The 13,579-nt window shown below is 46.2% G+C and overlaps 1 protein-coding gene and 1 pseudogene across 1 annotated transcript in view; both read left to right on the top strand.

Moving 5' to 3' along the window:
- Positions 1-1,219: 1,219 nt before the first annotated feature.
- Positions 1,220-8,960, top strand: LOC112610128 (annotated as a pseudogene).
- A 292-nt stretch (positions 8,961-9,252) lies between these two features.
- LOC112610129 (leucine-rich repeat-containing protein 37A3-like) overlaps positions 9,253-13,579 on the top strand; it is a 135,485-nt gene continuing 131,158 nt past the window's right edge. The window contains exons 1-2 of the mRNA XM_025363470.1: positions 9,253-12,469; positions 12,662-13,233. Coding sequence (XP_025219255.1) covers positions 9,308-12,469; positions 12,662-13,233 — 3,734 coding nt within the window. The 5' untranslated portion in view covers positions 9,253-9,307. The remainder of the gene's footprint in view (positions 12,470-12,661; positions 13,234-13,579) is intronic.

Here is a 13,579-nt window from a genome sequence, read left to right on the forward strand (position 1 = left end):
TTCATTTTTTACTTGCTCATTGTTTTATTCACTCACTGAATCAACAGATCATCCATCCTGTATTATATGCCAAGAACTGTGCTTGGCCCTGGGAATGATAAAAGAATAAGATATGGTTTCCTCTGGCACTTTTGGAGCTTAGAAACCAGTGACAGAGGAAGGTGCATAAACAAATCAACAAAGAATTAACTTTACTGTAAAGTTAATTCTTATTAATTGCTAATACAATAAATTTGACTTTATATCATTTGAATTTCATGAATATAATCATATACTACACTTAATGAAATAGACATATAAGAAATAACTGGTGATGTAAGAAATTCACAGAAATGTGTAAAATATTTCAAGAATTAATACTCAGTAGATATTTGCATTCTAAAGCTTATAAATGCAGATGAACCTCTAGTTGTTTTAGTTGCTAGTAAAATTTATAGAGGTATGTGTATTTCCTCTTTAAACGGGTGTTAGTGACTTGGGGCGGGGGATGGGTGGGTTCATATCTATTCTTCAGGTCGTGTTCTCAAGAAGGAGCTACTGAATGGGAAGACAGTAACAATTTCTTTTCTTTGCACAGCTAGTATTGATAAATCTCAGGTGTATCTAAATAAAATCTCTGGCAGGCTGTGATATTTATGGCACTATCTCTTGTGACTTTAGGTTCATCTTGGCACCAAACATAAGGCAGTTCCACATCAGGCCCTTGCCTTAAACAGCTCCTGATGCCAAGAACTGGTGAATTACTCCTTTGGTTTCAATGGATGGTCAGAAAGGATCATCAGGATAAACTGTAGATTTTCTCTCACTAATCATGCTCTCTTTTCAACACTGAAATTCTAGACTTTAGACAGAAGTATTGAACTGGGTTATAGGGAGATGTGAGAGGCCTCCTGCCATCAAGGATAAGTGGACATGTCTAAATTGGCCTGCTACCTAAAATTAATAACCTCAATCACTTGGATGGTGGTATCCACAATTTTCTCTGCTGTTTGTGTGGCATATAATAAAACATTGTCGTATCTAGCAATTCATTTGCAAATCTTACTTGATTTTGAAGCCATAGGATACCTCAACTGTCAGCTTGAATGACTGGAGTTTAGTTTTTATTTCTCAGAATAAAACAGTTTGAAGCCTAATTAATATCCTCGGAAGGAACTTACAGTAAACCTCCTAACAGCTTCAGTTTTCTGATCTTGAAGAAAGGGAAAATGAAGAGACCATGGCGCCACTTCCAAAGCAAAGCCTGAAGTTCTGTGCTTTAGAGGTGGTGTTGCCATCCTATGATTGCAGGATTCTGGCGTTGGCTTGGTGGGGGACCCTGTGGATAAGGTGGAGGAAAGGTCTGTTTTCATTGGGGGTGGAGGAGGGTAAGGAGTTGAAGTGGGAAGGATCTCTTTTTCTTGCTTTCTAAAACTCATCTTTTCAGACACGTATCAAGCCCTTCCCTCTTTGAGCTACTGAAGTCCTGGGCAGAGTTTTTCTGTCTTAAAATATAGATTTTTACCCTAGGCAATACCTGACAGAACCTTTCAATAAATAAATAAATTTATTTATTTATTTATTTATTTAGAGACAGAGTCTTGCTCTTTCAACCAGGCTGGAGTGCAGTGGTGTGATCTTGGCTCATTGCAACCTCCGCCTCCTGGGTTCAAGCCATTCTCCGGCCTCAACCTCCTGAGTAACTGGAATTACAGGTGCCCACTACCACGCCCAGCTAATTCTTACATTTTTAGTAGAGCTGGGTTTTCACCATGTTGGGCAGGATGGTCTCGATCTCCTGACCTCGTGATCTGCCTGCCTTGGCCTCCCAAAGTGCTAGGATTACAGGTGTGAGCCACCGTGCCCGGCTAGAACCTTTAAATTTAAAATTGTATAGTGTACTTCCTGACAAGAAGCTTAGGAGGAAGAAGGAAGTAATGTTTTTCCAGTTTTTGATTAAGAACTTGCTTTGTACTAAAATAGTCCTTCAAATATGTATCTCTTACAGCCTTAGTTATCCCAACAAAATTATCTAAAGATTTATTTATCTATTTATTATTATATTTTAGAGACAGGGTCTGGCTCTGTTGCCCAGGCTAGAGTGCAGTAGCATGATCATAGCTCACTGTAACCTCAAACTCCTGGGCTCAAGGGATCCTCCCACCTCAGCCTCCTGAGTAGCCAGGACTACAGGCATGTACCACCACATGTGGCTAATTATCTTTTCTAGGGATGGGGTCTTGCTGTGTTGTCCTGCCTGGGCTCAACCTCCTGGCCTCAAGCAATCCTCTTGCTTCAGGATCCCAAGGTGCTGGAATTATAGGCATGAGCCACCCCCATGCCAAGTCATCATCTAAAGATTTACAGAGTCTCACCCTGTTGCCCAGGCTGGAGTGCAGTGGTGTGACCTCAGCTCACTGCAACCTCCACCTCCCAGGTTCAAGTGATTCTCCTGCCTGAGACTCCTGGGTAGCTGGGATTACAGGCACATGCCACCATGCCTGGCTAATTTTTGTATTTTTAGTAGAGATCGGGTTTCACTGTGTTGGTCAGGCTGGTCTCAAACTCCTGACCTCATGATCCACCCACCTCGGCCTCTGTGAGTGGTGGGATTACGGGTGTGAGCGACCGCGCCCCGCCCATTCAGTCTTTTTTTAACTCATAGAAGGGCTTCAGCAGAAAAAGAGTCTACTATAGATACCTAGAAAGGGTACCCAATTGATACTGACATTGGGATTTTTTTCAGGTATTCATGACCCTCAGGCTTAGGGTTTGAAGTCAGAGGCAGGGCTGTAGGCTTTCATGGATGATGCCCAGGGAGGAGCCAGATTGTCTGTACCAAACCTTTTTTGTTTTTTTGAGATGGAGTCTCGCTCTGTCGCCCAGGCTGCAGTGCACTGGTGTGATTTCAGCTCACTGCAACCTCCACCTCCCAGGTTCAAGCAGTTCACCTGCCTCCTGCCCACCACCACACCCAGCCAATGTTTTTTTTTTTTTTTAATTTTTAAAAAAATGTTTAGTAGAGACAGGGTTTCACCACGTTGCCCAGGCTGGTCTCAAACTCCTGTCCTCAAGTGATCTGCCCATCTTGGCCTCTCAAAGTACTGGGATTACATATGTGAGCCACTGCGCCCGGTCTCTTTTTGAGAATAGTCTTACTCGGTCGCCCAGGCTGGCGTGCAGTGGAATGATCGCAGCTCACTGCAACCTCCGTCTCCCGGTTCAAGCTATTCTTGTGCCTCAGACTCCCAAGTAGCTGGGATCACAGGTGCATGCCACCACACTTGGCTAATTTTTGTATTTTTAGTAGAGATGGGGTTTCACCACGTTGGCCAGGCTGTTCTTGAACCCCTGGCCTCCACCGGCCTTGGCCTCCTAAAGTGCTGGGATTACAGGCATGGGCCATCGTGTCTAGCCAATAAAACTTTTTTCGGTGAGTGATTCCAGCCCTTGATGCATAGGAGGGTAGGGTCTGTAGGAGTGTAGCCTTAACTGATGAATCTGAAAGCTCTGGGTGATGTGAGACATGTGCCAGGTTCTTGGCTTGTATCTGCCTCTAGTACTTCAGGAACTTCCCAACTAGATGGAGGCAGTAAAAATGGGCCCTACCAGGATGTACCTGTAACAGAGCCATTCAACCATACCCTTGTGCTGTCTGCCTTTAATCACGAAGATTATGAGCTAAGAATGTGGATGCATTTTTATTTTTTAAACATGTAGCAATTATCACTCAGCCATCTTAAATCCATTTGTTTTGGTTGGATTTAAGACCAACCAAAACAAATTTAAGACTAATTTGTTTTGGTTGGATTTATGAAAGGAAAGATAGTCCAGATTGCTATTCAGAAGGCTGTGTCAGATGCATTCCAGAAACTGTTGATTATGGTTCTAGGTAAAACTTTCTCAATCGTCATTGAAGTACTTCAGTTTCAATGAGCACATAAACACATTTTGAAAAGTTAATTGGATAAAAATATCGATGGATAAAAATATTGATGGATAAAACACTCCCTAATATGCTTTCATTTGCTAAATTATTTCACAGCAACAGGCTCAAATTTGTTCTTTGTGACATTTGTAGGAAAAATGACAGCAAATATTGTCCCTAGTTTATAGATGTGAAGGGACTTGCCTCAGTTCATACAGAAAATGTTTGAGGCAGGTCTTCTTTCATTGCATGCCCATCATACAGAATAGTGATTATAAGCCTCGGACACATGGATTTGAGTCCTAACTCTGTCTCTTAGATTTTTTAATGCAATTTTAGATCTTATGGCCAGAGAGATTTGAAGATATTTAATATCTCTAAGCTGCAATCTTTATCTGCAAACTGGGGTTAGTAAGCCAGTCAAGCTTCTGGGGGATATTGTAAGACAAAATGAGACGACAAATGTCAAAACTCAGAACTGTACTTACAAGGTAAGCAGATAGAATATGCTGTTATTGTCATTGTTGTTTTCTCTCTGAATAAATAAACTCTCAGCTGAAGAGTTTATTAGATTATGTTTTCTGAATCGAGAATTCTCTTCCCGCTTTCATTTCTGGCACTGACATATTGGCCAAATATGATTCTCATACAATAATCAGCTGCTTTGCTGTGAGCCTTGGAAGTGGTCGTGCTGTTGTATGGCATTGCTTGTATTCCCTGTTCAGTTCTACAGTGGTGCAGATGTCATAGCCTGTGCCCAAAGGAAACATGGTGTTTAGCAAAGAGTCCCTGAACAGAGTTGCTCTTCTGCTTCACAGCCCTGAAGGATTAGAGATTGAGAGATCCTAATTAAGTTACTACAGACTTTTATTTGCTTGTAAGAGGTGGCCATGATTGCTCTCAGCTTTCCAACCTGGGCAGTCCTTCTAGTGGAAGTCTTACTTCCTTGGTCATCAACTGTCAAGTCTGAGTAACAACCTTTAATAACGAAGCTAAATGTGTGGGTTGTCCCCCTCTCCCTAGTATGCAGAGGTGTCCTTTGCACACACTCAAAACTTCTTAGACCAAAAGCCCTTATAGCTGTAGTTTTCCTTGAAGGAAATTGTATTGTCTATAGAGTACGTGGGCCATTTTCTTCCCATAAAATGTTCGAATGTTCTCTCTCTCTCCGAGGGTTTGTTCATTGTATCTGGTGGCATTTTGGTTCTCAGGGAGTAGACACCTAGCTGTGCTTCTAACGTGGAGTGTCTACTAGCCCCGTGGTCTCTGTTTTGGATTTGAACTTACTTCAGCCCCCCACCTGATGCCTTACCATTTAATCATATTGTGATTCAACATTTTTGTTTCCACATTTCTTATTTCCTATGTTATTATTCCTTAGTTCCTATCTGTAACATCGTAAAGTACTTTGACCCAAACACAGTTAATATTTCACACATATGTTAAAAACTGAGGTGTGAGACCGGACATGGTAACTCACACCTGAAATCTCAGCACTCTGGGAGGCCAAGACAGAAGGATCACTTCAAGCCAGGAGTTCGAGACCAGCCTGGAAAACAAAGTGGGATCATGTCTCTAAAAAAGAGAATTAGCTGGGCAAAGTGGTGTAGTCCCTGATATTCTGGAGGATGAAGCAGGAGGATGACTTGAGCCCAGGAATTCTAGGCTGCAGTGAGCTACGATAGTGCCACTGTACTCCAGCCTGGGTGACAGAATGAGACACTGTCTCCAAAAAAAAAAAAAAAAGAAAAAGAAATCGAAGTGTATGATGAGGAGATGAGGAAACTTCCAGGAAAATGCTCTTATTTTCTGCTTTTAGAAACCAAAAGAATGTCTCATTGTGGGCTATCATTATATGCAGGAAGTTTTAGAATGAAAAAGATTCTGAATTGATCCTTGCTAACTTTATTTCAGAAAGTGGTAAAATAGCTGTGGCATACAGACCCAGTGAAGAGATTGTAGATGTCAGATGGGAAGAAGAACTACACGGTTTAATTCAAGTGTGTTAGAGATAAAAACTCAGGAGTAACAGGGCCAGGTGCAGTGGCTCACACGTGTAATGCCAGTGCTTTGGGAGGCCGAGGCGGGAGGATCACCTGAGGTTGAGAGTTCAAGACCAGCCTGACCAACGTGGAGAAATGGTGGCGCATGCCTGTAATCCCAGCTACTCGGGAAGCTGAGGCAGGAGAATCGCTTGAACCTGGGAGGTGGAGGTTGCAGTGAGTCGAGATCACGCCATTGCACTCCAGCCTGGGCAACAAGAGTGAAACTCCATCTCAAAAAACAAACAGGCCGGGTGCGGTGGCTCACACTTGTAATCCCAGCACTTTGGGAGGTGGAGGTGGGCGGTTCATGAAGTGAAGAGTTCAAGACCAGCCTGGCCAACATGGTGAAACCCCAACAAAAATTAGCTGGATGTGGTGGTGGGCGCCTATAATCCCCGCTACTTGGGAAGCTGAGGCAGGAAAATCTCTTGAACCCAGGAGGCAGAGGTTGCAGTGAGCCGAGATCATTCCATTGCACACCTCTCTGGGTGACAGAGCAGGACTCCATCTCGAGAGAAAAAAAAAAAAAGAAAAACAACTCAAGGGTCAGATAACATAGCCAGTATAACCATAATTCAAAATAAGCAGCAGAATTTGGAGGATAATTTCCTTCATTCTCAGGAAAATGTGAAACTCCGAAACTGCTTTTTGAGTGCAGGGTATTTCTGGGGCTTTTCCTAAAGTCTTGACCCTTGGCTCTGACCCCTTATTTGGAGTTTGGAGTCAGAACTGAGGACTGTGTTACTACAGCTGTGGACACAGGAGAGGAGTTAGTCTCCCCCGGCCCCAGGAGTAAGGGATGCTGGGCTGCTTGAACACAGGCCTTTTTAGAACTCCCTTCAAACAGGATCCCAGAGATGTGGGGAGATGTAAGTGGCCTTAAGACTGATTGTGCTACAGCTTTCGAAAACGATAATGCCTTTCAAATATGGCTTATTACTTGGATCTCAGTATCTCCCATGTACCTTGGGTGGAATATTTTGCTGAAGATCTTTCTGTCGATCATTTACAATCATGTGCTGCAAAACGAAGTTTAGGTCAACAATAGACCACATATATGATGGTGGTTCTATAAGAGTGTAATGGAGCTATCCCTATACAGGTATACCATTTTTATCTTTTTTTTTTTTTTTTTTTTGAGATGGAGTCACTCTGTTGCCCAGGCTGGAGTGAGTGCAGTGGTGCGATCTCAGCTCACTGCAATCTCCACCTTCTGGGTTCAAGTGATTCTCCTACCTCAGCCTCCTGAGAAGCTGGGATTATAAGCACATGCCACCACACTCAGCTAATTTTTGTATTTTTAGTAGAGACTGATTTTGTTGGCCAGGCTGGTCTCAAACTCCTGAACTCAGGTGACCACCCACCTTGGCGTCCCAAAGTGCTGGGATTACAGGCCTGAGCCACTGCATCCGGGCCCATTTTTATATTTTATACAGTATTTTAACTGTACCTTTTCCATGTATATGTACACAAATACCTGCCATGGTGTGACAGTTGCCTTTAGTATTCAGTACAGTAACATACAGTACAGGTTTGTAGCCTAGGAGTGCTAGGCTGTACCATATAGCCTAGGTGTGCTGTAGGTTACACCACCTAGGTTTGTGTAAGTATACACTATGATGTTAGCACAGTGGTGAAATCACCCAATGACACATTTCTCAAGCTCCTCACATGGCAAGCAACGCATGACTGCATATGAAAGCTCTTAAATAGGGATTAAGTTTCTAAATTAATCTCAAAACAGTCATTATTTACTACATATGGAATTTTTTTTTTTTTTAAATGGAGCAAAAGTATCATTTCAGTGGGAACTTAACTTGGGGCTACAGTGTTTTATTTAACTTTCACCCCAAAGTTGGAAAGTGTTTTGAAGTTTTTCCCTGTAAAATAATTATTTTAATTCGATTTAAATAAAACCCACCAAGGATACTTCAAGCTTTAAGAAGTCTAGCTTCCTGTGAAATGTGAGAGGAAGTCAGCACTGATTTCAGGAATCTGATTATAACAATAGATCCATGCCTAAATGAGGCGAATCTTGGAATCTCTTCAATTTTAGTTTAGTTTTTTGAGACGGAGTTTCTCTCCTGTTGCCCAGGCTGGAATGCAATGTTGCGATCTTGGCTCACTGCAACCTCTGCCTCCCAGGTTCAAGCAATTGTCCTGCTTCAGCCTCCTGAGTAGCTGAGATTACAGGTATGCACCACCACACTTGGCTAATTTTGTATTTTTAGTACAGATGGAGTTTCACCATGTTGGTCAGGCTGGTCTCGAACTTCTGACCTCAGTGATCCACTCACCTCGGCCTCCCAGAGTTCTGGGATTACGGGTGTGAGCCACCGCACCTGGCTCCCCTTCCATTTTAAAACCATCACTATGCACCCTGTGCCTCTGCTAGGCACTGGAATAAGATGAAGCACCTTCTTGGAGTTTACATGCTGATAATTGTGCCAGACAGTAATAAAATAGGTAAGAATGGCTGTGGGGGAAGTCAGCTGGGTCCTAGTTATAGTCGAATTTCAGGAAATTATTTAACATGCTGACTTCAACAGCCTAAGCCTCTTCTCCATGTGTGCACACAGGGTAGATCTCTGAAGGGTGGCGCTGTAACTTCTAGGGTAATGGCTGTGTTGAGTCAAGGCAGGATGACAGTTCAGCCTCCTCCCAGGTTAGCGCAAAAGGCTCTTCACTCAGATTAAAGCCTTCTCTCCCAGACTGAATTGCCCACCCCCAACACCCCTCCTACAGAAAATGTGGAGTCCTCGCTTGTTCCCTGGCAGCCCCTACCTAGTAGGGTGGTGAATTCATTATCAAACATGCAAAACATGCAACAAAAGATACCGGAAGTTTAGCGAAAATGGCAAATTTTGGAATAAATGACTGTAATGTGCTTCGTGCCTGCCACCCGAACTGGCGCCCATTTTGCAGCTCAGTTGCTCTCCCTGGAAGGAAGCGTATGCTCGGATTTCGCCTTGGAGGAGGAAGAGTTCAGGCTGCCACAACTGGACTAGCACTTCTGAAGATCCTGAGGCGAGGTCCTGTGACTTCCTTGGGAAGCTCTGCTGTGCCCTCACCCCACCCCACCCCACCCCACCCCACCCCACCCCATCCCATCCCCACCCCACCACAGCAGGCCGCTGGAGTCGTGGGACCACCTGGGTCTATGGACCAAATCCTTCCTCACTAAGGGAAGGGGAGGGGTGTTCCGACGGGGCAGGGTGGGAAGAGGTGCCTGGGCAGGATTGTGACATAAGAATGCTCTGGTGCATGGAACAGATCTGTGGCATAAATAAAGGTGTCATAAACACAGGGTGGGGCGCACGCTTATAAGAGGCATGAGTGTCTCAGGGCTGCCAGAATGGCTCCCGCTCAGTGCATGGTGCCAGCGTGCCTCATGTCCCGGCTGCGTTTCTGGGGCCTATGGCCCCTCCTCACGTGGCAACTATTGTGTCTACTAGTCAAGGAGGCTCAGCCTCTGGAGTGGGTCAAGGACCCGCTCCAGCTGACCTCTAACCCCCTGGGGCCGCCTGAGCCCCGGTCTTCCCGCTCCTCCCATCTCCCATGGGAATCTCCCCATGCGCCCACTCCCCCAGCAGACCTGGGGGACTTTGATTACCTGGGGCCCTCTGCTTCCTCGCAGATGTCAGCCCCACCCCAGGAATCAACTGAAAATTTGGTTCCATTCCTGGACACGGATTCAGCTGAAGAGCTGCCCCTGGGGCCAGAGCAGTTCTCCGCTGCACACCAGGATTTAAATGACAAGCTGACTCCGGAAGAAAGGCTCCCAGAGGTGGTCCCACTGCTGGACGGGGATCAGAACCAGACCCTAGTTCAGCTTCCTCGCCTCAAAAGTAAGGTTCCAACTGCAGATCTAGATCGGGCTGCAGGTCATCAGGCAGATGAAATACTTGTTCCGCTAGACAGTAAGATTTCAAAACCAACCACATTTATTGTTTCGCCCAAGAACATGAAGAGAGATCTAGCTGAGCGTTGGAGCCTTGCTGAGATTGTTGGAATTCCACACCGATTATCCAAACCTCAGCGTGAGAAACAGACTTTGCAGGATGAATATTCGAGTATGGACACACTGTATCCCGGCAGCCTGCCTCCAGAACTCCGGGTGAACTCAGATGAGCCTCCAGGGCCCCCTGAGCGAGTTGGACTTTCTCAATTCCATCTAGAACCTGAAACTCAAAATCCAGAGACCCTTGAACACACCCAATCCTCTTTACTCCAGCAAGAAGCCCCAGGGCAGTTTCCACAGCTCCCTGAGGAGGAAGAACCTTCTTCCACCCAGCAGGAGGCCCCAGCTCTGCCTCCAGCATCCTCTATGGAGAGTCTAACTCTACCGAATCGTGAGGTGACAGTTCAACCTGCAGGTGAGGATCAAGCTCATTATAACTTGCCCAACATTACAGTTAAACCTGCAGATGTGGAGGTTACCATAACTTCAGAGCCTACCAAGGAGACAGAATCTTCCCAAGCCCAGCAGGAGGCCCCGATTCAGTTTCCAGAGGAGGCGGAACCTTCTGCAACCCAACAGGAGCCCCCAACTGAGCCTCCAGGTCCTCCTATAGAGGCTGAACTTTCCCCCAGTGAGCAGGAGCAGCCAGCTCAGCCTTCAGAGTCTTCTGGGGAGGTTGAATATTCTCCAGCCCAGCAGGAGGCCCCAGCTCAGCCTCCAGAACATCATGAAGTCACAGTTTCACCTCCTGGTCACCATCAGACTCAGCATTCAGATTTGCCCAGTGTCTCTGTTAAGCCTCCAGATGTGCAGCTCACCATAGCAACAGAGCCTAGTGCAGAGGTGGGAACTTCTCCAGTCCTCCAGGAGGCTACAGCTCAGCTCTCAGGGCCAGGTAATGATGTAGAACCTCCCACCATCCAGCACGGGGGCCCACCTCTGCCTCCAGAGTCATCGGAAGAGGCTGGACCTTTAGCAATTCAACAGGAGACTTCAGTTCAATCTCCAGAACCTGTTAATAATGAGAACCCCTCTCCAACCCAGCAGGAGGCTGCAGCTGAGCATCCACAGACCGCTGAGGAGGGTGAGTCTTCTCTAACCCAGCAGGAGGCCCCAGCTCAGACTCCAGAGCTCCCTAATGTAGTTGTAGCTCAACCTCCAGAGCATCATGAGGTAACAGTTTCCCCTCTAAGTCATGATCAAGTTCAGCTTCCAACATTGCACCATGTCACTGTTAATCCTGTGGATCACGTGGTTACCATGACTCCAGATTTCACTAATCAGGTTGAACTGTTAACTCAACAGGGGGCCCCAGCTCAGCCTTTAATGTCCCCTGAGCAGTTTCAACATTTGAAAGACCAGCAGCTAAATAGACCTGAAAATTATGAACTTCCTCCAGTCCATAAAGAGCCCACAACTCAGCCTCCAACTCAGCTCTCCTCAGAGTTTGAAAGTTCACTGAATGATGAAGCAATAGGTTCACCTCTATATATGTCATATACAGATGTAGATATGGGGTTTACCAGACCTACAGCAGTCACTATGCGGGTACAACCTTCTCCATTCCAGCAGGACAATCCTTCTGTTCCCACTGAGCAGGCTGACTTTTCTCTAGCCCAGCCTGATCTCCCTTCCCCACTTCTGCATTCTCCTGAAAAGACTGAATCTCCAGTCCAGCAAGAGGCCACAGCTCAGATTCCAGATTCCCCTAAGGAGGCAGAACCTTCTCCAGTCCAGCAAGAGTTCCCAGCTGAGCCACCAAAGCCCCCTAAGGAGGTTGACCCATCTGCAACCCAGCAGGAAGCCTCAGGTCCTCCTCTGAAGTCTACTGAAGAGATCAGTCCTCCACTGCAGCAGGAGATACCAGTTCAGCCATCAGAGCCACCTGAGATGGTCGAGCTATCTCCAGTCCTACAGCAGGCCCCAACTCAACTTTTAGAGCGACCTAAAGAGGTAGAATCCTCTCCAGGTCAGCAGGCAGTCCCTGCTCAGTCTTCAGACCCCCCTATGGTGATAGAACCCTCTCTGACCCAGCAGATGGCCCCATCTTTATCTCCAGAGTTCCCTCAGGAGGTGGAACCATCTCTAACTCAGGAGGAGGTTCCAGCTCAGATTCCAGAGCCCCCTATGGAGACAGAACCTTCTCTGACCCAGCAGGAGGCCACAGTTCAGGCTCCAGAGCCCCCTAAGGAGGTAGAAACTTCAAGGCAGCAGATGATCCCAGTGCAGCTTTCAGAGCCACCTAAGGAGGTTGCAGCTCAACCTCTAGCTCATGATGAGGTGACAGGCCCAACACCAGGTCAGGATCAAGCTCAGCATTCAACATTGCCCAGTGTCATAGTTCAACCTTCAGACCTGGGACTTACCATCATTCCAGAACCCACTATGGAGGTTGAATATTCTACACCCCTGAAGAAGACTATAGTTCCTGCAAAGCACCTTAAGGTGACACTTCCACATCCAGACCAGGTTCAAACTCAGCATTCACACCTGACTCAAGCCACAGATCAACCTTTGGACCTAGGGTTTACCATCACTCCAGAATCCACGACAGAGGTTGAACTTTTTCCAACCGTGCAGGAGACCCCAACTCAGCCTCCTAAGAAAGTTGTACCCCAACTTCTAGTATATCAAGAGGTAGCAATTCTAACACCAGGTCAGGATGAAGCTCAGCATCCAATGTCACCCAGCATCACAGTTCAACCTTTGGACCTGGGACTTACCATCACTCCAGAACCTACTACAGAGGTTGTACCTTCTACAGCCCTGACAACTACAGCTCCTCCTCCAAAACACCCTGAGGTGACACTTCTACCTTCAGACAAGGGTCAGGCTCAGCATTCACACCTGACTCAAGTCACAATTCAACCTTTATACCTGGAACTTACCGTAACTACAGAACCCACTACAGAGGTTAAACTGTCTCCAACCATGGAGGAGACCTCAACTCAGCCTCCAGACGCAGGACTTACCGTAACTCTAGAACCCACTACAGAGATTGGACATTCCACAGCCCTGGAGAAGACTACAGCTGCTCATCCAGACCAGGTTCAGACTCTGCATCGAAAACTGACTGAAGTCACAGGTCCACATACTGAACTAGAACCTACTCAGGATTCATTGGTGCAGCCTGAAAGTTACGCCCAAAATAAGGCTTTAACTGTACCAGAGGAACAGAAGGCCTCCACAAGCACCAACATATGTGAACTCTGTACCTGCGGAGATGAGACACTGTCATGTATTGATCTCAGCCCAAAGCAGAGGCTCCGCCAAGTGCCTGTGCCAGAGCCCAACACCTACAATGGCACCTTCACCATCTTGTAAGGATCACCTTTCCCCAGTTGTCCTCTGTGTCCTGCCTGACGTGGCAGCCTTTTCCTGGAGGCCTTCCTGGGCTTGCTTTATCTCCCCAAGCCATCCTGACAACTGACTTTCTGCTTTCACCTTTGCTTGTCAGCTCTTCCTTCTCCTTATTCTCCTTTAATGTTAGACCCATTCTCCTCTCTTTTACTTTTACTCCAGTCTTTTACTCTTACTCGTTTTCTTACCCATTTTTATTTAGCCACATCACACCATTGCTTAACTGCTGCTCTCCTCCCATTTTCGCTTCACCTTCTTTACAGCAGCCTGTCCCTCTCCCAATCTCAGTGATGAGGCTCTAAGTGG

This window comes from Theropithecus gelada, chromosome 16 (genome assembly GCF_003255815.1).
Source record: "Theropithecus gelada isolate Dixy chromosome 16, Tgel_1.0, whole genome shotgun sequence".
Taxonomy (NCBI): domain Eukaryota; kingdom Metazoa; phylum Chordata; class Mammalia; order Primates; family Cercopithecidae; genus Theropithecus; species Theropithecus gelada.